The sequence below is a fragment of the Ursus arctos genome, unplaced genomic scaffold (assembly GCF_023065955.2).
Source record: "Ursus arctos isolate Adak ecotype North America unplaced genomic scaffold, UrsArc2.0 scaffold_7, whole genome shotgun sequence".
NCBI classification, from domain to species: domain Eukaryota; kingdom Metazoa; phylum Chordata; class Mammalia; order Carnivora; family Ursidae; genus Ursus; species Ursus arctos.
The window spans coordinates 25,536,716-25,561,289 of NW_026623089.1; the positions used below are offsets into that span (position 1 = coordinate 25,536,716).

The following is a 24,574-nucleotide window of genomic DNA, read 5'->3' on the forward strand; positions in this document are numbered from 1 at the left end:
AGGTGCAAGGCATGCTGGGGGTTGTAGTTCTTTGGAGGCGAGGTCGGGCCGCTCCCTGGACGCCTTGTACCGGCGGCTAGATTGCGCATGCGTGTCTGTGGCGTTAGCAGCGGACCCGGCTGGCAGTTCCTTCCTCGGAAGGAGAGATTCTTCTGCCATGGAGTCCTACGATGTGATCGCCAACCAGCCTGTCGTGATCGACAACGTGAGTTGCGTCTTTCCTATCTCTAAATGGATTTATTCTCTCTTCCCCAAAGGGATCGCTTCCCGTGTTTCGGCCTGGGCCACCGGCTCTTTGTCACTGGCCCAGCCTGTCAGGCGGGTTCAGCAGCCACCGCCTCTGTCCTCCCCTCACCCGTAGTCCGCAGGCAGGGCGGCTGGCCAGCAACCATGGGATGGAGAACTTTGGGATGGATAAAGGGAAGGGTTGTAGTCCGAGCGGGGTCCTTAGGCCATTGGCTCGAGGGGCCTTAACTGCTCTGTGAGCGCCCGGCGTCCGCCCCCTCCCCAGTTTCCAATAACTCTATTGGCTGTTCTGGTTGTCCATCTTGACCGATGACCCCGCCTCTGGGCCTTGCCGGATGAGGGCAGCCCTCCGCAGTGATTGGCTTACGCCCCTGCCTTTCTTCTGGGCCGCCATAGTGTTTCCTCTCTCTAAGGGGCGGGCGGGTGCGCAAAAGCTGTGGGGATTGGCTTCGGGAGCTCAAGAGTGGAGAGGCCTGACGGGCTGGGGCCCGCCCTCGGGTGGAGAAGGGCTAAGGTTCCTTCGGTCCCCGGCAGGGCAGGCGGGCTTGTTGGTGTATCTGGGTGGGGCTCGGGAATCTGGTGCCAGAAATGGCCATAAGATTTCAGTTATTTCTGTGATTATAGATTACGTTAATAAAGATCCAGAAAAAAAGAGAGTGACCAAGCAAGCAGGGAGGTACCATCCTCTTCGGAACCCCTAGCAGCTTGGGAAAAAAATTACTAAACATATTTGCCAGGCGCTCAAGCGCTTGCGGGGGAGAGGGGGGCCTTTCACGTTCACATTCGAATCGAGCCCTTACAAAAATTGGGTGGATAGTTAAGGCAGGAAGTTTGATCCTCGTTTCACAAATAAAAAAAACTGAAGCACAAAGAGGTAAAGTGAGCCCAAGGTCACACGGTAGAGGTGACCTAAAACCAGTGCTTCATCCGCTATTCCTCTTGCTAGTAGCCCACGCGAATGCATCAGTAGTAACAAACGGAAAGAATCTAAATAACTGCTCTTATTTTGAGCGGAGGGCGACTGTTGTAAAACAACTGCATTTCTGTCTTCCACTGAAAGGGCTCGTCCCGCCGAGATTGGTTGGTACCTTCTGGGTCCCTCTATTGAGGGAAAACTGTCAGTTCTGTCCGTCCTAAGCTGCCGGATTCATTGTTGATCCAGCCCTTGGGACCTTAGGCACGTTACAAGGTGCCTTCGTTTGCATCATCTCGTTTGAGCGTCAGCACTGGTAGGTGGATAGGAATTACTGTCCCCTGTTTATGCAGGAAAGTGAACCTTAGGTTAAATAACAGTAAGCAAGCCACCTGTCTTAGACGTTGAGGAGCCAAGACTCAAATTGAGGTTGGGTTCCAAGTTTCTCATTTTTTCCAAGGAAAGGTGCTTTTTTGTTGTTAGCTTTCCTTCTCTCCAGAGGTATAGTTTTTGCCTTGAAAAGCAGGAGGATGAGTTCAATAGACGCCTTATTTTGGGAGGGTTTGTTTTGTTTTGTTTTGTTGTTGTTGTTGTTGTTTATCTCCCTCACTGAACTGTTAAATGATTGGGCGGAAAGATGACATTCTTTAATTTTTTTTATTATCCTCCCCTTCCCACCTTCCTCCACACACATAGCAATTGCGGCCTGGGACCACTATATGTTCAGTAATTGTTTTTTCATTGGATAGATGGGTAGGTGGATGAGTGACCAAATATCACTGTAACAAAGGTGTCCCTAAATAAGGAAAGGTTTGAAGTGGGGCGAGACCCCTAGTTAGTTACTGCAGAGGGTTGAGTAGGTCTCCTTGTTCTTGATTCGATTTTCAGAGAACATGTTTCTATCTTCAGCCAGTTTGTATGTACTTCATCTGCATTTTTCTTAATTTTAAAAAAATAGAAAAAAAATAGAAATTAGCAAGTGCCTGTTTTCATCAGCATTGCAGAAGGAGCAGTCTGTCCATCCCATTAGATCCTTTGATTCTGGAATTTGGGGGCAGGAGTTCCATCTCCAGCCATTTTCTTTAATGTCACTTAAGCTAATGCTTTTAGTTTCTCCTTTCTCTTTCTCCATTGTGTAGTTGAAATGCATCAAAGCAGAGGTGCATTTTCAGTTTTAAGATTTAAAGAATTGATTTGTTTATTTTCTCTGGGAAAACTTTTTTTTTTTTAAGATTTTTTTTATTTGAGAGAGAGAGCGTGAGGGGGAGAGAGAGAGAGAGAGAGAGCAGGAGCAGGTGGAGGGGCAGAGGGAGAAGCAGACTCCCCGCTGAGCAGGGAGCCCAATGTGGGGCTTGATCCCAGGACTCTGAGATCATGACCTGAGCTGAAGGCAGGTGCTTAACGGACTGAGCCACCCGGGTGTCCCTGGGAAAACATTTATTATGCCAATAATTCAGCCAAAAGGTGAAGTAGGAGAGATTCTCCCATTTGGATTTACTGAGCATCTGCTACATATTTAGATCTAGGGCCTCAGGTAGTTCTTTCTGTTTGACATTTAGAGATTTTGTTTTGTTTCAACATGAAAGATGGATAGGAAAAATCATTTGAAATATTTGAGCCAACTTTATGAGAATAATGTGTATCTAGCAGATTTAACTGCTCCGTAGCTTAACACATTGCTACAACTTTATTTCTGGGCAAAGGAGAGTGTAATTAAAAGGAGAGGGGCGCCCAGGTGGCTCGTCGTTAAGCGACTGAGCCACCCAGGAACCCCCAGCACTCAACTCTTGATTTTGGCTCAGGGCATGATCTCTGGGTCATGAGATCAAGCCCCCGCTCGGACTTCTTGCTGGGTGCAGGGGTGGGGGGGGAGTCTGCTTGAGGTTCTCTGCCTGTCTGCCCCTCCCCTCCTCACATGCACGTGCGCACGCTCTCTCTCTCTCTCTCTCTCAAATAAATAAATATTTTTAAAAAAGAAAGGAAGGAAGGAGAAGAAAGAAAGCACGGAAAAGAGGGAAGACCCTCATTATCAGTTCACAGCCTTTCCCAGTCTTAAAATAATTGTTGACTACTCCTTTCTTCCTATTCTGACACCAAACCAATTCGTGAGAATTTAATGAGGAGAATGGAAGGGGAGGTGCACATGCACACACTTTAATGACGATTAAGTGATAGGTATTTTTAAAAACTGAACACAAGTCATTCTTCCTAAAGGTATGTCATAGATAGTAATACAAGAGGAGGGCAGCTCCCAGGCCACATTTTGAGGACTGTAACACTCTGATTAGAATACTGTGTTTATTCTGAAGCTCAAATCTTTGCTGAGATCTCAAAGGTTAAGTTCTGTCCTAAAATGGATCAATGTTCTGGTCAATCTTAAAACTGTCTTCATGACTATTTGGGCCTAAATGCAGGAATAGTATCAGATCTTCTCAAGTTCATCAATAAACTAAGTAAGTTTCACTGATGAGGGGGATCTTATACTGCTTTAGCCCACCTTTTTTTAAAAAACGAGATATTAAACATACAGGAAATTTCAGAGAAGTATATAACAAGCACCCACATAGCACGTGTCTACCACCCACGTTTACTAAATGTTGACATTTGCAATGTTTGCTTCAGGATTTTTTTTTTTTTTTTGAGATTTTATTTATTTATTTGACAGAGGGAGAGCACAAGCAGGGGAAGGGGCAGGAAGAAGGCTAGGGAGAAGCAGGCTCCCAGCTGAGCAGATAGCCCGATGCAGGGCTCGATCCCAGGACCCTGGGATCATGACCTGAGCTGAAGGCAGACGCTTTACTGACAGAGCACCCAGGCACCCCTGCTTCAGGATTTTTTTTTAGGAAATAAACATTACAGATATAATTGAAGCCTCTTTGTATACGCCTCCACAATCCTGTCCTTCCTGTCCCAGAAGTAACCTCAGGAGCAAACTATCATCATAAATTTATGTGCTGCTTTCCATCCATGATTTTGCAGACATAGATACTTTATAGTGTGTGTGTGTGTGTGTGTGTGTGTGTGTTTAGTATTTGTGTTTTGAATTTTTACTTAAGTGCTATCATCTTATTTGCCAGCTCTTCTTCTTCTTCTTTTTTTTAAGATATATTTATTTGAGAGAGAGTGAGCACACACAGGTGGAGGGGCAGAAGGAGAGGAAGAGAGAAACCCAAGCAGACTAACTGCCTCGAACCCGGAGCCCAACACGGGGCTTGGTGACCTTAGCCAAAACCAGGAGTCAAGACGCTTAACTGACTGTCCCACCCAGGCACCCCAACTTCTTTTTATTATAGAAAATGTCCAACATAAACAAAAGGAGAGGGATAGTGTAACGAACATCCACATGTTCATCACCTAGCGGTAACAGTTATCAGCTCCTGGCTAATCTTTTTAAACTGCATTCCCACCTACTTCCCTCTCCCATACTGTGGGCTTTTTTTATTTTAACTTTTTAAAAATTTATTTATTTTTTTAAAGATTTATTTGAGAGAGAGAGCACACGAGCAAGGGGAAGGGCAAACGGAGAGAGAGAATCTCAAGCAGACTCCACCCTGAGCACAGAGCCCAACACGGGGCTCAATCTCACGACCCTGAGATCCTGACCTGAGCCGAAATCAAGAGTCGGATACTTAACCGACTGGCCCACCCAGGCACCCCTTTATTTTTTTAAGTAAGCTCTATGCCCAATGTGGAGCTTGAACTCACAACCCTGAGATCCAGTCTCATGCTCTACCACTGACTGAGCCAGCCAGTTACCCTCTCCCACATTCTTTTAAAAATTTAATCAGGGGCACCTGGGTGGCTCAGTCGGTAAGCATCTGCCTTCGGCTCAGGTCATGAACCCGGGGTCCTGGGATTGAGCCCCGTGTCTGGCTCCCTGCTCGGGGTGTCTTCTTCTCCCTCTCCCTCTGCCCCTCCCCCCAGCTAGTGCTTGCTCTCTGGCACACTTGCTCTCTCTCTCTCAAATAAACAAATAAAATCTTTAGAAAAACCATAATCGATATACTATTACTAACCTAAAAAAATTAATAATTCCTTAATATCATCAAATATTCAGTGTTCAAATTTCACAATGATCTCAATTTTATTATTTTTTTACAATTTGTCATCAGCTCTTGAGATATGCTGATTCACTTAAGTTTTGGGTTTTTTTAAGATTTTATTTATTAATTTTGAGAGAGAAAGCGTGCGCGAGTCTTAGCAGGGAGGGGGCAGAGGCAGCAGAGGGAGATAGAGAATCTCAAGCAGACTCCATGCTGAGCTCAGAGCCCAAAATGGGGCTCACTCTCATGACCCTCAGATCAGGACCTGGTCGAAATCAGAAAATTGATAAATTGTATATGCAGTCTAATTTTTAACTGTTGGAAGTTAATGTAAAAGTAGTTTGTAGTCTGCAGGGACGGAAAATAGATTCGTGGTTGCCTAGGACTGCTTGGGGGGAGAGGGCAGGTAGGATGGAGAGTGACTGCTAATGGGTAGAATTTCTGGGACAATGAGGAAGTTCTAACATTTCATCGTGGTGAGGATTATACAACTCTGTGACTATAGTAAGAACCATTGAGTTATACACCTTAAGTGGGTAAATTATATGGTGGTGAATTTCATTTCAATAGAGTTTTTTAAAAAGTATTTTGTGGGCCAAACAAAATATGTCTTGGTGCCAAAATGGGCCACCAGTGTCCTGGAATCTGAGGCTCCACATCTCAGCATCCTTTTCCCACTTGTAAAATGGGAGACAGCTAGCCTCCTTCCCAGCATGTCAAGAATAAGCAGGGCTGCTTAGGTGAAGGTTGCCCAAGCCACAGGCCCATAGTCCGCAGGTCCTGGGAGAGCCTTGCTGAGGGATATGCTATCTGCCTGCTTCAGAAAGAGAATGGTCATTGGTGGCTGGCAGCAGACTCCAGTCTTCAAATCTTCAATATTTATTATGAAACGACTTTTTCAAGCCTCTCTGCAAGGCACTTATTTATTTGGCTTCACCAGAGTGAATACAGAGTGGAAGCTCATTTGCCAGGTACCTAGTTCCTAGTTACAAATACTGTTAAAGGAATGGACAGGGCCCTTTCATAATCTGTGGTGTGGTTTCAGCAGACTCGGCTGCCCCCGCCATCCCTGCTCGCTCTTCAGCTGATTGCTGGCCTCCCGGGCCAGCTCGTGGCACCACAGAGACAAGCTGGGTCTGGCCCCACCGTGTGCATCATCCCTGATGCCGCCTTCCCCTTTGTTGCACCACCTCTGCCTGAGGCTGCTGGCGTTTCCGCCTCTTGTTCACGTTTCATACTTTAGGCTTCATCTCCCAATCATTTGAGCTTGGTTTTATTGTAGGCAGCCAGCGTCTATTCGAGTACCCTCACATGCCAGATACTGCTGATACATAAAGTCTCTGAGCTTGAGGAACTTGGGCTGAAAATGGACAAAAATGGAAACCATAAATTCAAATAGACAGCAGAAGGAAATGCAGACTGCCTAGTGGTACAGGTAATGGTGATTTGGGGAAATAACAGGAAGAGGATAATTAATTCCAGCAGGGGATTATCCTTCAGGAGGAAGGCAGTGATATTAGTGCTGGGTCTATAGGGCACCTGGGTGGCTCAGTCAGTTAAGCGTCTGCCTTCGGCTCGGGTCATGATCCCAGAGTCCTGGGATAGAGTCCCGCGTCAGGCTCCCTGCTCGGCGGGGAGTCCGCTTCTCCCTCTGCCCTTCCCCCCTGCTCGTGATCTCTCTCTCTCTCTCTCTCTCAAATAAATAAATAATCTTAAAAAAAAAAAAAAAGAACTGGGTCTTTATTGGGTCTTTACTCTCTTGCTGAGAAGCCAGAGAGGAAGAAATGAACCTAACATCTTAATTTGCCTTGTTACTCAGACTCTAGTCAGATTTTGCTAGTAAACTCAAAATTAAATATCCAGGAAAATCGTCTCTTCAAAATATCTAGAATCTGAAATGCAGGTCTCATCTTTACTTTTCTTGTTTTCAACCTCTGCCAGGAGGTCCAATTAGTGTGTTGGCATCACCACACCCAGATAAAGGCAGTGAGCAATTACTGGAAGCTTGAGCCGACAAGTTCCCGGAGTTCTCCTGTACAGTGCTGTTCTCACTCCCCGTGCCTCTGTCCCAGAGCCCTGGGGCTGCAGCAGTAGTCCTCCCTCCTTCCCAGGCTCTCAGCTCAGTTTACAGCTGCACCTTTTCCAGGCTCCTTGCTGTTCTGCCCAGGCCGATGAGTTTGCACATTGTCTCCTGTTTTCTCTCTTTTCTGTTGGCAGAGTTTCCTGCTGTCTTAAAGAACTGGCATTCCCTATCCTTTAGCTACTTCCTCCTCTCTCTGTCTTGCCAGAGCCAGGCACCATCATGGCCTATCTAACACCCCCCCAACACACACACACACACATTTCTCCTGTCGAAGAGCAGGAATAAGAGAGAGAGAGGAAACCAGGGGTGTTGCAGGAAAGCCTTTGGTGCAAAGATAACCTTGGTTATTTAGCATCTCCTGATGTGTTTACTGCTTGCTGTGTGGGTTCTGGAAATATCACCCTCTGCCCCAAGAGAAGTGGTCGATAGGCAGCAGGAAAAGGCTTGCCCCTATTATATGTGCAGCAAACGGTGCTGGGGTGGAAGGGTGAGCGTATCGGGTGTGGTGGTAGAAGAGTTAAGAAGGAAGAGAACAGGCTCTATCTGCAAGCAGTATCAAGCCTTGACATCTGTCCTGCACAGAGTTGGCATCTGTGTCTAGAGACACCATTTACTTCGGTTGGGCCTTAGGTGGTACCCGAGATGTTGACAGAGAAGTCAGGTTCTCTTCTGGCACCCCACCGGACTTACCAAGGATCGGAGCAACAGGATTGTAATGTTGGGTCTCTTCTCAGGTGATGCTTTAGAACTTCTCTGCTCTTTACCATCAGGAGACCAGTGAGTAAAAGAAAGCATAGTAAAAAAATAAAACAACTACAACCCCCCGAAACGAGCAGAGAGGTCTGCCCCTGCAGTAAGAACCAGACGACGTATGTTCCATCAGTCAGCTTCAAGCATGGCAGTGTTCACGGCGGTGTCGGTCGTGGAGACCCTGGAGGGCGGGGAGAGTTCAGGCCTGAGCTGGGAAAGGAGGTTAACAGTGTCCCATGTGGTTTAACAGAAAGAATCACGTTCCTCCCACCCTGGTTACGTTCCTGAACCTGGCTGCTTTGGTGCTTCTAGGTACTTTTCTCCCCTCAGGTTTTTTCTTTTTCTTCCCTTTATTAGTAGTATTTTTGATTCCAGAAGTAAAGCATGGTCAATGTAGAAAAGTCAAAGAATGCTAAAATATCAAGTAATACTTGGAGTGTACAGTGAAAGTTCTCCTCACCATCCCCAGTCCCACTCCCTCCTGGCGGCAGGCACTCCCTCTACAAATGGTCATTCAGATGGACATATTATACACAGATATAAGGACTCTTTTAAATAAAAGTGAAACCATGTTATACATACTGTATGATGTATCTCGTTTTTGTCATACTTCTGACTTCTCTTTCTCTCTCCTCTCTCCTCAGGGATCCGGTGTGATTAAAGCTGGTTTTGCTGGTGATCAGATTCCCAAATACTGCTTTCCAAACTAGTAAGTAATTCTGTAGCTTAGTCAGAAGCTTGGGAGGCTTCTCAGCTTTGTCATGGGGTCAGCCCTCCACCTTTTACAGAGAAGGATCTCTGATTTGGGTCAGAAATATCAAATATACAAATAATTTAAAATAATACATGTTGGGGCGCCTGGGTGGCACAGCGGTTAAGCGTCTGCCTTCGGGGGCGCCTGGGTGGCACAGCGGTTAAGCGTCTGCCTTCGGCTCAGGGCGTGATCCCGGCATTATGGGATCGAGCCCCACATCAGGCTCCTCTGCTGGGAGCCTGCTTCTTCCTTTCCCACTCCCCCTGCTTGTGTTCCCTCTCTCGCTGGCTGTCTCTATCTCTGTCAAATAAATAAATAAAATCTTCAAAAAAAAAAAAAAAGCGTCTGCCTTCGGCTCAGGGCGTGATCCCAGCGTTATGGGATCGAGCCCCACATCAGGCTCCTCCGCTATGAGCCTGCTTCTTCCTCTCCCACTCCCCCTGCTTGTGTTCCCTCTCTCGCTGGCTGTCTCTCTCTCTGTCAAATAAATAAATAAAATCTTTAAAAAAATAAAAATAAAAATAATACATGTTCATTGTAGAATTTGCGGGCAATGCAGAAAAGTAGAAGAAAATCAAAATCAACGGTAACCTCACTCCTCGGAGATAATCACAGTAGAACTGAGTCTATTTCTTCCCATCTAAGCATGCACGTACATCCTTCTGTATTCTGTTGTGAAATGAAAAGTGATGGTTCTCCGTCTCTCTTTTGTAGTGTGGGCAGACCCAAACATGTCCGCGTCATGGCTGGAGCCCTTGAAGGTGACATCTTCATTGGCCCCAAGGCCGAGGTAATTCCCAGTGCTACTGCAGAAGCCTCAAGCCAGCAGAGGGCCTGCATTATTCCCCACATGGACAGCATCCCAGCAATGGGACAGCCACGAGTAAAAGGAGCAGTTTCCTCTTAAAATATCCCCTTTGGTTCCCTCATCCTAGGTCTAGTTGGTTCACTTCTCTCAGGAGCAGCCTCTAGTTTTAGAAAGGAAATATCTGGAACCCCACTTTGGGAAACAGAGACCAGTCTAGAAAACAGGGCTTTTGCTTTCCTTCTGTATTTTGTCACTACCTTGCCAATGATCAAATTGGCTAACTTCGTTATTTTTTTGGCAAAAGGGATTCAGGGGGAGATCCTGGCTGGGATACCCTGGGGATGAGTTAATTAGCGCTATTTGGAAGAGCCCTGGGGCAGCTTCCAGAAGCAGACCAATGGAATCATTGTTGCCAACCTAGGCTGCAAGCACTGAGGCCCAGAGGTGGGAGCCAGGAGACTGTCCTGGGGTCAGACCACGAGGAGGGTGCCTCCTGTTACTTGCCATAAGGGCACTGAGGGCCCATGGTAATGCAGAAGCCCTCTGTTCTGCCGGCCGATCAGGCAGCGAGAACAGTTTGCAGTGTATAGTTTAGAGACGTGGCAACCGGGGGGTCCTACCTTTAGCCCTGGGTGAGGACTGTGCAGGGGGCACTCCCGGTGCTGGAGAAGCGGGGCCTGCTGGGCTGCCTGGCTGAGACGCTGGCTGCTGCTGTAAGCCCTGCTCTCTGCCCCCAGGAACACCGAGGGCTGCTCTCCATCCGCTACCCAATGGAGCATGGCATCGTCAAGGATTGGAACGACATGGAGCGCATCTGGCAGTATGTCTATTCCAAGGACCAGCTGCAGACTTTCTCAGAGGAGGTGAGGGTCCCGTGAGCAGGGCGTGCGGAGCTGTCAGAGCCACGGCCCCAGAGATGATCACTGCTGGGAGTGTTGGAGTCTTACTGGGGCACCAGGCCACGTGCTCTTCAGACAGGCCTACCCTTAATCTGCACGCCAGTCCTATGACAAACAGGGAGTATTATCTCCATTTTACAAACAAAGGAACAGAAAGAAGTTCAGTGAAGCCAAGTAGTCTTTCCAGGATCACCTAGGGAATAAAGTGGGAGAGCTGGGACTCAAACCCATGTTTTTCAGACTTCAGAGCTTATACTCTAACTTCTAAGGAAGTAGCTAGCAATGCAGAAAAACAAAGGAAGCTGAATATTAGACATATCAGAATTTCCGGGGGAGGGGAGAGTTGTTCGTTTTTCAAAAATACCTTCAAAATATTTAAATTTTGAAAAAAAGATTATTTTATTTATTTATTTGTTTGTTTGTTTGTTTGTTTGTTTTTGGACAGCAATGCAAAGTTTATTGAGTGATAGCAAAGTGATAGTACAAAGCTCCCAAGGGGGGAGGGGACCTGAAGGGGTTGCCCTGAAAAAAAATTTAAATGATTACTTTTATCATAAGAATTCCAAATTTAGAGTTTAGCCAAATCTGGACAAATTAGAGATACACAGTAAATACAGGGGCATATGTAAGAATCTTGGAGGAGAAGGAAGGGAGGAAGGGGGCAGAGGCAAAGACAGAATGAGTCTTTTAAAGGAGGTATGAATTTGGAAGATTGACAAACTGGCTTGTGCAAGGGTAGATGGCAGGCCCAGCTTGCCTTTTTTTTGGAGGGAGGCTCACAAAGGTCCCCTCAGCTCTCTAGCCTAGCACACAGGGGCTTCTGCCTAGTGCTGATGAGGGGTGGAGATCTTACCTTATCCTGATTACCCTCTGGGCACCTTTCACCAGCATCCTGTGCTCCTGACGGAGGCGCCTTTAAACCCGCGGAAAAACCGCGAACGAGCAGCTGAAGTTTTCTTTGAGACCTTCAATGTACCAGCCCTTTTCATCTCCATGCAAGCCGTGCTCAGCCTGTGAGTAGCTGCCTGGCCCCTTGAGGGTGGAATGGAGGTGCTTCTCCTGTGGGTAGGAAAGGGAGTATTGAGACCGTGTCCCATTCTCGCTTCTCTCGTTCTTTATCTTGGTGGGTAGGCACCCAAGGCTCTCCAGTCTGCCTGCTGGGAAGTCCACACACTGCTACAGTTCTTCCTAAAGGCCTCTGTAACATGTTCAGATGTTTATCCAGTGCCTGCTTGTGCAGACATTATGCCAGGCTGGTGATATAGTTGTGGGATATCATGTTCACCATATGATCCCTGTTCTCACACCCCTATCATCCCTGTCATGCCCCCCGTCTGCCTCATCCCAGGGTTAGGTCTAGGGCCAAGATTGTACACTGGTGACCTGCAGGTTGAATGTGTTTGACCCCATTAAAAAATTGTAAGCCAGCATTTTAATTAGGAGATTTCGGGGTGGCTGGCAGGCACAGTCAGTAGAACATATGACCCTTGATCTCAGGATCGTGAGTTCAAGCCCCACATGAGGCATGACACCTACTTTTAAAAAACAGTGGGGGAGATTTCTATCAAAATCCAAACTTCTGGCTTTTCTGAAAAAACTGGGATGATCTGGCAATGCTGGGCATGCATTCCTATAGGACAAAAATCAGCTGGAGCTGAAGTAGCTGCTGCCATTTCTGGTGGAGTTTGCAAGCCTGACTCTGCTACAGCCCGCTGTACTCCCTGTTGTCCTCCCAACACGAGGCAGTATCAGTTGCTGTTTATCAAACATCGTGGGTTTTTCCCCGTCATATCACAGAAATATGTCTATACCCTTGTCTTTACCAAAAGAGAGAGAGAAGAGAAAAAACAAAACAAAACCAAACCTGAGGATCTAGGAGGCCATGCGGGGAAAAAGCAAGTTTTTTGCGGAAGTGAAAATGTTCTTATTTTCCTTTACTCATTTACCTTTCCTGCCTGGCCCCTGTAGGCACTTGAGTTTTTTCCTCTTGTCTAGAAAGTAAAAACTGCCCCATTGGTTGGGTTCCCGAAGTAGTCCAAGGCAGCCATCCCCTAAGATTGGAAGGCCTCCTCTTGAGTAGGGGAGGGGCTCAGAGAGGCTCAGCTCTTTTCCAGGTTTTTCAGGCTTGCTTATGCTCGGGCTTCCTCAGTACTGTGTCCAGTCTAAAGTTCCTAGAGAAAGTCAGGCCTCAGCTTTAGTTTAGCTGACTTTGAACTCTAAAAAAAAAAGTGAGTTTCTTCCCCGAGCGAGGAGGCAGGGGTTAGTGACGATCTGCCCCCTGTGCTTCAGTTATGCCACAGGCAGGACCACAGGCGTGGTGCTGGATTCTGGGGATGGTGTCACGCATGCCGTGCCCATTTATGAGGGCTTTGCCATGCCCCATTCAATCATGCGCATTGACATCGCTGGCCGAGACGTCTCTCGCTTTCTTCGCCTCTACCTGCGGAAGGAGGGCTATGATTTCCACTCATCGTCCGAGTTTGAGATTGTCAAGGCCATAAAAGAAGTGAGTGCTGCCCATGCGCCCAGGGATGGGATAGGGAATGGGAACGGGGCAGCCAGGACCTCTGTGACCTGGAGTGAAGAGAGGTGACGCTCCAGTCCTGGGGGTCTCTGGTCAGGCTCTGTACTGCCCAGCCAGGCCTCCTGGCTGCCATGTGATCCCAGCTGGGCCCCCTCACACTGATAGTCACTGTCCCCAAGTGGTTCCATCTTGTAGGGGAAAGGGAGCTGCTGCTATTTCTTAAGCTGGCTGATAGGTATACCGCTGGCCATTATGTTTTCATAACATGTACAAATTACATATGTTCTTTTACATCCTTGAAGAAGTCAGAATACAGTTTCTTTTAAGTAAACTAGATCCTCCTGCCACCCATGGCTCTAGGGAAACCTCTGAGTTGTGTAGATGGGACCCAGAACCATGAGTAGTAGAAGGAAAAAGAAACTGAAATCTGGACTAAAATTAGGTTGGGGTCTCAGACCCAGCTCCAGAGAGCCAATTTCCATGCCTGCCCACAAGGAAGATGGATCAGGTAGGAACTCGAATCCTAAGTGCCACCCAGTGAAGGCCGACAGAGGCCACCCTGCCGTGCTCCAGGGCAGGAGCTCTGTGGCCCTTTAGGACAGTCACTGTGGATGGGCAGAGGTCTGCAGCAGCACATCACTGCCCTGGGACTTTGACCAGGTAGGCCTAGGTTTCCCACCTGCCTGACTCCTGCTCGGTTCTGCAGAGAGCCTGCTACCTGTCCATAAACCCACAGAAGGATGAGACTCTAGAAACGGAGAAGGCGCAGTACTACCTGCCCGACGGCAGCACCATTGAGGTAGGTCTGGATTTCCCTTCAGTCCCCCTAGGCCCCCAGAAGCTCTGGGTCCTAACAGAACTCCCCGGAGGAGGCTGGAGTCACATGCACTGCCCTTTTACACCCCTGCCTGGAGCCCTGGAGCTCTTGAACAGCATTGTCTCCTGCAGAGCGAGGCGTCAGGGACTGCTTTCCCTGTGGGGAGGAGAGGAGGCACCAGAGGCATTTTCCTAGGTCAGGATGGGGTTTGGAAGAGGGTGGTTAGTGCTGTTCATAATCAGTTGGACATAGTATAGGGTGAGGTGCCTCTTCCTGGATCTCTGTTAATAGGAAGAAATTTCCATGAATGAATAAACCCATGTATTAATGTCTAAGTTCTCTCGGCTGGAAAGTGCCAGAGCTAGGATTAAATGTAAGAGCTTCCTCTCTTTGGCTTCCTGAGAGTTCTCTTTGTCCCTTTTTATTTCCTGTTTGTTCCCAAGAGGCTTGTCTTGGTGTTTTGAAGCCCTTGACATACCAGGTCTTCCCTGAGCCCAGCCTTTCTAGCCACCTGGTCACTAACAGATGGGCAGAGGGGCCTCTTCCGTTCTCACTCCCAAAGGGACCTCAGCCCTGGGCCCAGCCTCTGAGTTTGCCCTCTACCCTGCAGATTGGTCCTTCCCGATTCCGGGCACCTGAGCTGCTATTCAGGCCAGACCTGATCGGAGAGGAGAGTGAGGGCATCCACGAGGTGCTGGTGTTTGCCATCCAGAAGTCGGACATGGACCTGCGGCGCACGCTTTTCTCAAACATTGTCCTCTCGGGAGGCTCCACCCTGTTCAAAGGTTGGTCTTTGTTCTCAGGTCCCATTGCCAAGGAAGTTTCCAGATCTGGCTGGGCCCAGACACCCAGAGAATTGACTTGAGATTCTCCTTTCCTGCCCATTCAGGTTTCGGCGACAGGCTACTGAGTGAAGTGAAGAAACTAGCTCCGAAAGATGTGAAGATCAGGGTAGGAGCGTGGTGGGGGCGGGGCTGGTTCTGCGTGGAACCGGGCCTCCCCTGCGAGGCCGGACAGCCCCCAGCTTCCACACTGACCTTGAGGTCTGCCAGGGGGGAGAACCCATTTTCCTTCTCCCTCCCAACAAAAGGGGGGCAGTTCTGATACCCTGACGGAGCAGGCTGCCAGGCTGAGGGCACATGAGGTCTTTCAGAGAAACCATAACGTTGACAGATTGACTCCTGGTGCCCCCTTGTGACACAGTCCACCATCTTAGTGCCTGCTGAGGGCCGCTAAACGAAGGAGTGTGATTCCTGCCACGGAGTCTACTTCCGATCAGCCCCCAGCAGACCTGTATCTTGTCCCCTGATAGTCCCAGCTTCCCTGACAGCTGTAGATACCTAGGGCTGCCGGAAATTTGCTCCTCCCGATGAGTGTCAGGCTGGCCACAATACCCCCCAGAGAGGCCATGGGGTTCAGCAGGGACGTTGTGTGAAATGCACCCACGGCCTTGGGCATTGGAATTGGCCGTAAAGGTGAGCGTTAGACAGGAAAGAGACAAGGAGGATGAAAGGCTCAGAGTCCTCTTTCTACCTACCTTTTCAGATATCCGCACCTCAGGAGAGGCTGTATTCCACATGGATTGGGTGAGTAGTTCTCCTGGGAATAAGAACGGAACAGGAAGTGAGGGCATCGTTACCCCCCACCACCCCATCCCTTTAAAGCAAAGCCTTGTCTGCTTTGGCCCCATGGGGACGGGCCAGCTCCACGAATACCTACTTTCTCCCTCTCACAACGTTCCTTGGGATTCCCTCCACTCCAGGGGCTCCATCCTCGCCTCCCTGGACACCTTTAAGAAGATGTGGGTCTCCAAGAAGGAATATGAGGAAGACGGTGCCCGATCTATCCACAGGAAAACCTTCTAATGTTGGGACATCGTCTTCACCTCTCTGAAGTTAACTCCACTTTAAAACTCGCTTTCTTGAGTTGGAGTGTTTGCGAGGAACTGCCTGTGTGTGTGAGTGTGTGTGTGGGTACGAATGTGTGTGCATATGCGAGAGCCGTGTGGCCCAGGGATCCCAGGGCCCAGAAAGGACGATGAACTACCCATGATGACAACGGCCTGAGGCCTGGGGTTGACCACTAGCCCGACAGGGGAGAGTGCTGGCAGAGGGCTCCACTCCTTCATCAGCTGGGCCGTTGTCTGGCTGTGTGGGACTATGTTTACTACCATAGGGAGACAGAGAGGGTAAATCCTGGGAGACCTTGCTGCTGCCCATCCTAGGCTGGGCTAGCCCCACCCCGCCCCACCCCCAGGGTGCCCTGAGGCCCAAGGCAGCCACTGCCTCCCTTGCTTGTCCTTCTGCTCTCAATGCCAGTTGATCATGGACTGAGGACTGGGGCCGAGGTTGAGTTCTGTCTGGTTTTGTGGCAGTTTGGCTTTGGGAGGCTGGGAAAGCACTCCAGGAGCTATTACTGAGACTCTGGGGTCAGGAGAAGGCAGGGGGCCCTCAACCTCACCTGGGGACCAGGACCACACTGGGCAGTTGAAGAGGCAGGAGTAGTGCTATACTTCTGATTGGTGGCACTCTCCAACCCCCAGCTCCTGTCCAGGGGGTCTCGGGAGAGTTTCAGGAGCCTGTTGGCCCCAGGTCCTGTTACTTGCTTTCCATCCATCCTTGGGCAATGCCATCTTCAAACAGTTTTATTTATTGATGTGTTTGTTCAGTATGGGACTGGAGAGGGAGCCCATTGCCTCCTGCCCACCAGTCACCCTGTTCACACTAATGTTTACAGCACCTCAGTTTAGCATAGCGTCCAAGGCCCCGCCACTCCCTGCTAATGGTGAACTGACAGTATCCACAGGCCTCAGGCCTATTGAGGATCAGAGGCTATATTCAAAGTCACTATCACCTGCCTCTTTCTTTCTTCTTCTTCCATTTGCTCACTGCCCTGGAATCAACAGGCGGGTTTCCAGTTGGATTTTTTGAAACAGGAGGAAGAATCACTCTTGGGCAGAGTCCTCTAGCAAAGGAGGGGTATTGGGGATCCAGCCCCCTTAGGACTGGGAAAGAGCCACCATTAACCAGGTTGCCTTTTCCCACTCTAGCTGCCCCAGGGGGGTTAGGTTATAGAGGTGACAAGGCCCCCCACTGAGCTGATTTGTGCCATTCTTAACTTTGGACTTGTCTGGTAAAGAGGGGAGGGGACCAGACCAGAGTGCCAGGAGCTGACAGGCTCATCTCCCGTGATCCAGTGGGGCCAGGTGCCTACCCTGGACTGGTCTGGCCTAGCAGTGTCCAAAGGCTCTTTAGCCCAGATGGTGCAAAGCTGGGGCTAGCAGATCTTCACCGGCACCCTCACTTGTGACACCAAGACCTGCCCCAATCCCAGATTCCAGGCAGCATTCTCCCCCATGCCGTCCAACGACCAAAGGCCCTGCCAGGTACGGGCCACAGCAGCAGGTGTGTGTGAAAGCGATGTGGCGACCCACAAACTGCAGTGTGCTTAACCAGCTCACCTCCCTTCTCCTAGCCCAAGTCTGTCCCTTGCACAAACCACGTTGCCTGGTGGGGCCCAGTGTACTTAAATAAAGTCGTTCCAATAGACGCATCAGCTGGGCCTCTTTCTCTGGGTGCTGGGGGCGAAGAGAGGAGCTGCAGGCCCTGAATCTGAGGTGGTGATTGGGCCTCGTCTGTCCTCTAGAGGGCACTCTTGTACCAGCCAGACAGCCCAGGTCCCAGCCTGTCAAGTGGATAGAGAAGACTGTGTTCATGCCAAAGTCCCACTTCAGGAACTTAGGGTCCCAGCCCTGCACGTACACTAAGACCCATGACTGAAACTACCTCAAATGAGGGGAGCACCTCTTGACATCCCTGAAGTCAAAACTTCCACATGGATAGGAAGCTCAGGAGCTTAAAATATAGTTCCTGGGGCCCACACTCAGTTATTCTGACTTACCAGTTATCCATTTTAAACCTGTATACTTGGTGGGAGGCATTTCCAGGCACTTTGCAAATGTTAACCTATTTGATCCTCCCAACAACCCTGCAAAGTATATATTTTTATTATCCACTTTGCAGATGAAGAATTAGAGCCACAGAAAGATTATGTAATTTCCTAAAACTCTGCCCTTTATTAGGTAGGATTTGAACCCAGGCAATATAGCCCTAGAGCCTAAACTTTTGGCCACTATACAGACCCTCAAAAACCACTGGCCTTAAGCAGTAGTTCCCAGTCAAGTGGGACACGTCTGGCAATGTCTGGAGACATTTGGTTGTCACAACTGGTGGGGAGAGGCTACAGGTATCTAGGCAGAGGCCAGGGATGCTGCTTTAAGTATTTGCAACAAAGAACTATCGGGCTCCGAATGTCTCTCGGTTGAGAAACGCTGGCCTAGAGCACAGGTGTTCAATCCCAGCTGCACAGTAAAATTGCAGAGCTTTCCAAAACCTCCGTGCCCAGGCTATAGCCCAGAACCCATGAAATCAGAATCTTGGGGAACAGAATTCAAGACATCAGCTTTTTTGAAAGCTTCCAGTGACTCCAGGGTTGTAGACCCCAGCCTTGGAAGCAGCTGCTTTTCCTCGCTGACTGTGTTCTGGCAGTGGTGTATGGGGATTGCACCAGGACATGACCTCAGGCCTAAAAGTCATTTTGCTCCCAAATGCCCATGCAGCTACTGGTCTGCGCGCCCTCCCTGCTACCTCAGTGACTCTGATGAGGGTGCCCCTCACCCCACCAACTCATCTGCAGAAAAATGTTCTCAGGGTGCTGTTCCTATTAAATGAGGAATCCTGTTCCCCAACCCCACCAACCCACCACTCCCGCACACAGCACGGACCTCAGGAACGGGAGCAGAAATGACTGACTTTAATCAGTCTATGATGACATGAACCTCTTTGAGAGGTCAGGTGGGGGTGGGGGAGCCCTGCAGCAGCTGGGGCACAATGCTTCAGGCACAGCTGAAGCAGAGAGGTCAGAGAAACCACTGGAAAGGTAGAGGGAGGGGGCGGTGGGACTCACAGCTTCCCCTCAGTAGGTGAAAGTGGCTTCTGAGCCCACACAGAGCACCAGCCCCAGCCAGGTGGTGGGACAGGCCTCCATGCCCTGCAGCAACCCCATGTGATCACAGGGTAGCCCCGTCCCTTCTTGGTCCTCTTTTTCCTCCTGCCACACAGGGGGAAGCAGGTCCCTGAGCACATACAGCCCAGCCCTTGTCCAAGCTGGGCCAGACAGCCAAGCCGGAACTTAGACCTCAGTGATGCTCCGGACTCAGCCCCAGAAGCCCCCGCTCTGCCCCCTGTCCTCCAGGCTGTGCCCCAGGGAGGCAGAGGAGCAGGATGAGGGGCTGGCAAAAGTGGTTCCTGCCCAGGGCTGCGACAGTGTCAGCAGGGTGGCCTTGCTGTGCCTGCCTCTCACACCATCTTAACATCCAGGGTTTGGGCCCGTGATAAGTTCTGGCGCTGGGCTTTGACCATGTGCAGGCGTCTCCCGTGCAGCGTGAACTGGGACCAAGTGAACAGCTGCAGCAGAGCACAGGTGATGGGCACCAGCACCAGCAGGTAGAAGCAGCCCTGGCGGAGTGTTGGGGCCTGGGCTGGGGCCGGGGCCGGGGGCTCTGGCCAGGGCTGGGCACTCCCCACAGGGGTCAGTGGGGGCTGCTGGAAGAGATCATGACCTAGGGTGAGAGAGCATGCAGAAAGAAGAGGGTCAGCCCTGGTCTCCTCCAAGGTCCACAGTGCCACATCTCAAACGACACGTATGCATGTGTAAACCGCAACTCACTTCCTCCCCCAAACTCACTTCTCCCCTGTGCTTCCCTTCTGGGTGACTGGCACTGCCATCCACCCCATAGGCTCAAAGTCTTCCTGAATTCTTCAGTTAACCTCACCACTCCCCAGCAGCCAGTCCTTCCCCTCCCCCCAATTCCAAAACACATCCCACACCCAGACACTTTCTGCCAGCGCCCCCTGGCACCACCTGCTCCAAGTTTCCATGGCCTCTGCCACAGCCTCCCCACAACCCATTCTCCATACAGCAGTAAGGATGAACTTTAAAAAACAGATCAGACCATGTCACGGCCCCGCTTAAAACCCTTGCAATAGTTTCTGTTCACGCTGAGAATAAAATCCAAACCCTGCCCTGATGGACAGAGCCCTCTGCTGTCCCAGCCTCATCTCCTAGCTACTCCTAATACCTTGGGCCTCTGTAGTTGCCCCCCGCTCCTATCTGGGTTTCACGGAGATCTTTCTAGACCAGATTCTTCCCATTCGGTCCACATCCTGAGTGTCATCTCCTTAGAGAGGCCTTCCTGGACCACACGCACTAAGTAGCTCCTCGGTCACACTGGCTATTTTACCATCGCTTTTCCCACTACCATCGCGATTTCCTTGTTTGGCTCTTTATCGCCAACCCCACCCATCCCTCTAACTAGAATGTAAGTTCCATAATGGCAAAGACCATTGTTACCTCCCTAAAGGGACCTGGAGCAGCAGCTGGCAGAGAAAGTATTCTATGCACATTTGTCGAATGACGAATGAATGAATGGACTATTGAAAGACTGGAAGAATTGGCGACTCAGTTCTCCTCCCCATGTGGGGAGAGGCAGAGCAGGCGGGGCCCAGGCACAGCCTCTCTCGGCCAGTTGCCATTCTCTCCCCCTTACTGGACCCAGCTTGTCGGCTGCTGTGGCAGGTAAGTTTGACCCCTGGAGCCTCAAGAGCCCTGCACCAGCCCCCAGGCCCTCACCTGTGTAGAAGCACAGCAGCCAGGTGCCCAGCAGGGGGGCGAAGGTCTGGCCCGGCTTGGTCACCAGGGCCACCATGCCGAAGAGAAGAGCTGAGGCTGCCTGCTTGCGGTGATTCAGCACCAGGTCTTCGTCCACTAGGTCACTGACCACCAAAGTCAACAGCTTACAGGTGCCCTCCGTGAAGACACGGTTGCTGCCAGCAAAGAGAGAGGGGGCAAGAATGAAGGGGTGGGACAGAGGGACGTGTGGGGCTGAGGGGGGCAACGCATACCTGGCGATGAAGAGGCAGAGGAGGCTGGGGCGGTCGGGGCCAGCCAACAGCATGAGCAGGCTCAGGCCCAGCTTGAGCAGGAAGAGCCCCCGCACCACGGCGTAGACACCCCAGCGCCGGCACAAAGGCAGGAAGTAGAGGTTGTTGAGGTGGGGGGCCACATAGGAGACGCCTGCACGGAAGGGCACAGCCTTGTCAGGGGCACCGCCACGGCTTCCACAGCTATCCACATCTCATGGTCGCCATCAGAGCTGGCACGGATTGAACACTCACGACATGCCAGGCTCTGGGCTACGAACTCCACATCCTTTCATTTAACCTCACCACCCTTTAGGATCAGTCCTGTTATTATCCCTACCTTACAGATGATAAATGGGAGGTCCAAAGAGATTAAAGAAAACACACCCAAGGCCACACAGTGAATGAGCAGTCAAGACGCACACCCAACCCTGTCAGTCTGTCAGCCCAGCTGTGAAACAGCCACTGCACCACCTCACCTCTGGGGGGGACACCAGCATGGAGACCACCAGGACAGCAGCTCTACCCTCCTCACACCGCAACAGGCTCCCACTCTTGCCTCCCAAAACAGAGCCGGAGCCTGGACGGGCAGCCCACAGCAGCGTAGGCCCCCCGCACCAGGCCCCAGCTGCGAAGGGAGCTGTGCCTGCAGCTGGGCTGCACGCCTCTGTCCTCCCAGCCTGCCTGCGGCACCCACTCACCCAACAGGAAGGAGCCTGTGGAGAGGGAGATGTGGTCCGACAACAGATGCTCCAGGAAGAGGGGGAAGAAGTTGCTGTTGAAATGGCAGTGAAAGACCTGCAACCCAACGCAGGAAGTGAGGAGGCTGCTGGGCTGGAGGGGAGCTGGGAGCAGGCCGGAAGCCAACAGGGGAGCAGCAGGAGCCAAGAGCAGACTTTAACCCCATGTCCCTCCACACAGAACATGCCAGAATAAAACCCAACACCAAATTCCTGTTGCTTATCTAATTTTGCTAAAATGTAGAAGGAATGATAAAATTGTCAAATTGAATGATTTGAGTTTTTTCTCTTTAATTGAAAACACTTTAGGAAACAAGCTCGATGATATAAACACCATCTATTTCCGCATTTGGCTAGCTTATACACTACATGTGTTTTAGGCAAGGCATTTAGTGTTTTAAAAATATTGTCACGGAGTTCCCAAAGCGCACCTCTTCTTCACAGCCTCACTTTGCAGGTGAAGACAGCTGCCCTGAGAGTCAGACCTGCCTAAGATCACGCAGGGATTGAGGTGTTCTGATGGTGCGAGAATCCAGCCCTTCCAACCTGTGTCCCAATAGCAAATCACCCACCAATGCTCACATGAGACCCAGCTTTTAAGGAGCCTGCTTCCCTGAGCGAGGCACATCCTGGCCATCGGGCAGGGGGTTGGGGGGGAGGGCTGCTCTCATACCTGCACTAGGTCCATGCCCACGAACCACAGGAAGTTCCGGTGGCGTGCCAGCTGCTGGAGGTACTGGCCCAAAGTGATGCCGCCTGCATCCTGGCAGCCCGTAAGCAGCTCCTCTCCGCACAGGCTACAGGGCACAAGGGAGTCACCAATGGCTTAGGGCTGAGCCAGAGCCATCCACCCCCCCAGGGCAGCCGCCCATCAGCCAGGGGACTCGGTGTGGAAATCATATTCAAGAGCGCTGGGGGGAACCCAGAGAGCTGGGCCAGGCCACTCACCCGCCATCCTCAGCCAGGGCTGGGCACTCTGGCCCCCTGCCAGCTGCCTCAACCTGCCGCCTAAGCAGCCGTGTGGCCCCCACAAAGCCCAGCCCAGAGCCAGCGGCCAGTGCCACGCAGAAGGCGCGGAAGGAAGAGAAGTCTTCCTTGTTCCAGAAGGCATAGGAGGCAAAGACAGAGAGGGAGCCAGCCGCACTGAAGAGGGAGCAGTAGAAGTTGAGGTGGGTACGGTCGTGGGCAGACAGGGCCAGGTCAGCCAGCAAGGCATGATGGTGCAGGTCCACGAGCGTCAGGAAGCCATCATAGAGGCAGAGGCACAGCAAGAACTGCAGGCCAGCTGGGGCCCAGGGCACCCAGAATGCCAGGAATGACAGCGCCAACAGCGGCCCATGCCAGCCCAAGGCCCGCACCCGTGCCAGCACCACGGCCCTCAAGGAGAGCCTGGCGCCCGACCTGCCAAGGAGAGGAGGAAAGGTGGGAACGGCTTTTACCAATTTGGCAGGCTGCAGTTCCCCCTCCCTCTGCCCAGGCCCCAAAGGAAGGACAAAGGCCCAGAGTATGGGACTCACACCAGAGTGAGCCCACTGAGCCCCACGTCTTCAGCCTCTGACTTAGGAAGCACAACTCACCAGGGGGTATACTCTCTTGTCTGCTCCCTTGCCAGCCTGCCAGGGCTGATGGCCAACGGGTGGTGGGATACCTATTTCTCAGAGTTGGGGGCAGTGTTGGGCCCAAGCAGGGATAGGGTTAAGGAATCTGCCAGAAGCAGCAGAGTGTGTCTGCTGTACAGCTCCTAGTCCTGAGGACCTGACAAGCCAAGCTGGGGTAAATCTCTCCCCAGGTGAGCAAGGCAAGAGTTAGTCAAGGCCACTTCTCCCACCTGCCTAACTTTGGGAAGGGAGGGAGCCTAGCCAAAAGCTGAAAATGGTCTCCCTTGCTCTCCCCACCCCAAACACAGACACCCCTGGGGAGGGGTGGGGTGGGACAGGACCCGTTGTGAGCCATCCCCAGGACACAAACCAGGGCTGGGAGCTGAGGAACTGACGGTCACTCAGCCAGCCGAAGAGGGGGTCGTTGAGGCTGTTCCAGAGGAGAAACACCGTCTGCGGGCAAAGGGGAGACGGGGCAGGTGGGCTCCAGGCAGCCTCCTCTCCAGAGTTTTCCCTACCCAGCCTGTTTGCCACCCCTCAAAGATGAGCTCAGCTTTCCTGCCTGCAAACCTCTGTTCAGGGCAGTCCCTCTGCTAAAACCCACTCTGCCAGCCACTGCCCCCATCAGACTCCCACCCATCCAGGGCAAATTTACCCAACTGATAAATTAATATACGTAAATATATTTTATCATATATGTGAGTATCTAGAACAGTGCCAGGCTCACAGTGGCCAGGAGAAGGAGAAGTCGACACCTCCAGCTCCAGCTTTTCTTGCTGAATCACAGGGGGCAACCTGGCCTGCCCCATGCTCCGGACTGGGAGGGACCCAGCCCTGCAACCTGCCCAGCTCCCACCCAGTGCTGGCCTACCTCTCCAACCCAGAAGGCAGCTTTGTTGATCTTGTACACTGAGACAAAGGTGTCCACATAGTAAAGCAGGAATACATTGTGCAGGATAGAGATGAAGAGGGCCAGGGAGCCATAGACCACAGCCGTAGGAAGGCCCAGCGTCCAGGCCTGGAGTGTGCCCAGCCCCATGGCTGCCAGCTCAGCGTCAGCCCCAGGAGCACCAAGGAGCGCACACGTCCAAGAGCAGTCTGGCCATCCTTGTCCCTGGGGAAGAAGGAGCCAGTTAGCTACAGGGATCAGAGCCAGCTCTGCTCCTAACCCCAGACCTCTGAATCAGTTAAAAACTCATTTCCAGGGGCACCTGCGTGGCTCAGTCTGTTGAGTATCTGCCTTCAGCTCGGGTCATGATCTCAGGGTCCCAGGATTGAGACCCACATCAGGCTCCCTGCTCAGTGGGAAGTCTGCTTCTCCCTCTTCCTCTCCTCCACCCCCTCCCCTCCCCCACTCGTGCTCTTTCCTCTCAAATAAATAAATCTTAAAAAAAAAAAAGACACGCACACCTCATTTCC

The 24,574-nt window shown here is 51.1% G+C and overlaps 2 protein-coding genes and 1 long non-coding RNA gene across 9 annotated transcripts in view; 1 reads left to right on the forward strand and 2 right to left on the reverse strand.

Moving 5' to 3' along the window:
* On the forward strand, positions 1–17,389 carry ACTR1A (actin related protein 1A). Of its 2 annotated transcripts, XM_026493995.4 has the most exons (11): positions 1–205; positions 8,680–8,744; positions 9,504–9,579; positions 10,335–10,460; positions 11,385–11,509; positions 12,786–13,002; positions 13,727–13,819; positions 14,448–14,622; positions 14,727–14,788; positions 15,383–15,423; positions 15,600–17,389. In XM_026493995.4, the coding sequence occupies exons 1-11, from the start codon at positions 158–160 to the stop codon at positions 15,700–15,702; spliced, it is 1,131 nt and encodes a 376-aa protein (XP_026349780.1). In that variant the 5' UTR covers positions 1–157; the 3' UTR covers positions 15,703–17,389. The 2 variants fall into 2 exon arrangements, with proteins under 2 accessions (XP_026349780.1, XP_057164756.1); XM_057308773.1 differs by having other exon boundaries at positions 72–205; positions 14,727–17,389.
* Positions 1,798–11,555, reverse strand: LOC130543047 (uncharacterized). Of its 2 annotated transcripts, none has more exons than XR_008958069.1 (4): positions 11,350–11,555; positions 8,618–10,689; positions 7,976–8,216; positions 1,798–2,098 (listed from the first exon to the last, which is right to left on the reverse strand). It is a non-coding gene; the product is annotated as an uncharacterized LOC130543047 (long non-coding RNA). The 2 variants fall into 2 exon arrangements; XR_008958068.1 differs by lacking the exon at positions 1,798–2,098 and adding an exon at positions 6,059–6,562.
* The window catches only part of MFSD13A (major facilitator superfamily domain containing 13A), a 13,727-nt gene continuing 5,869 nt past the window's right edge, over positions 16,717–24,574 (reverse strand). For 2 of the 5 annotated variants that reach the window (XM_044382072.3, XM_044382071.3), the window contains 8 exons: positions 24,027–24,269; positions 23,526–23,608; positions 22,506–22,958; positions 22,231–22,354; positions 21,519–21,615; positions 20,800–20,971; positions 20,528–20,721; positions 16,717–17,521 (listed from right to left, as the gene is read on the reverse strand). In XM_044382072.3, coding sequence (XP_044238007.2) covers positions 17,088–17,521; positions 20,528–20,721; positions 20,800–20,971; positions 21,519–21,615; positions 22,231–22,354; positions 22,506–22,958; positions 23,526–23,608; positions 24,027–24,194 — 1,725 coding nt within the window. In that variant the 5' untranslated portion in view covers positions 24,195–24,269 and the 3' untranslated portion in view covers positions 16,717–17,087. Of the gene's footprint in view, positions 17,522–18,633; positions 19,458–20,527; positions 20,722–20,799; positions 20,972–21,518; positions 21,616–22,230; positions 22,355–22,505; positions 22,959–23,525; positions 23,609–24,026; positions 24,270–24,574 lie in introns of those variants that run through there. The other 3 variants (XM_026493986.4, XM_048218907.2, XM_044382073.3) reach the window with 2 other exon arrangements.

Bases quoted from the DNA above. Each gene is read 5' to 3' on its own strand.
- ACTR1A (XM_057308773.1), top strand. From the start codon at position 158: ATGGAGTCCTACGATGTGATCGCCAACCAGCCTGTCGTGATCGACAAC. The intron at 206-8,679 runs GTGAGTTGCGTC...CTCTCTCCTCAG, and splicing joins AGCCTGTCGTGATCGACAAC to GGATCCGGTGTGATTAAAGC. The intron at 13,003-13,726 runs GTGAGTGCTGCC...TCGGTTCTGCAG, and splicing joins TTGTCAAGGCCATAAAAGAA to AGAGCCTGCTACCTGTCCAT.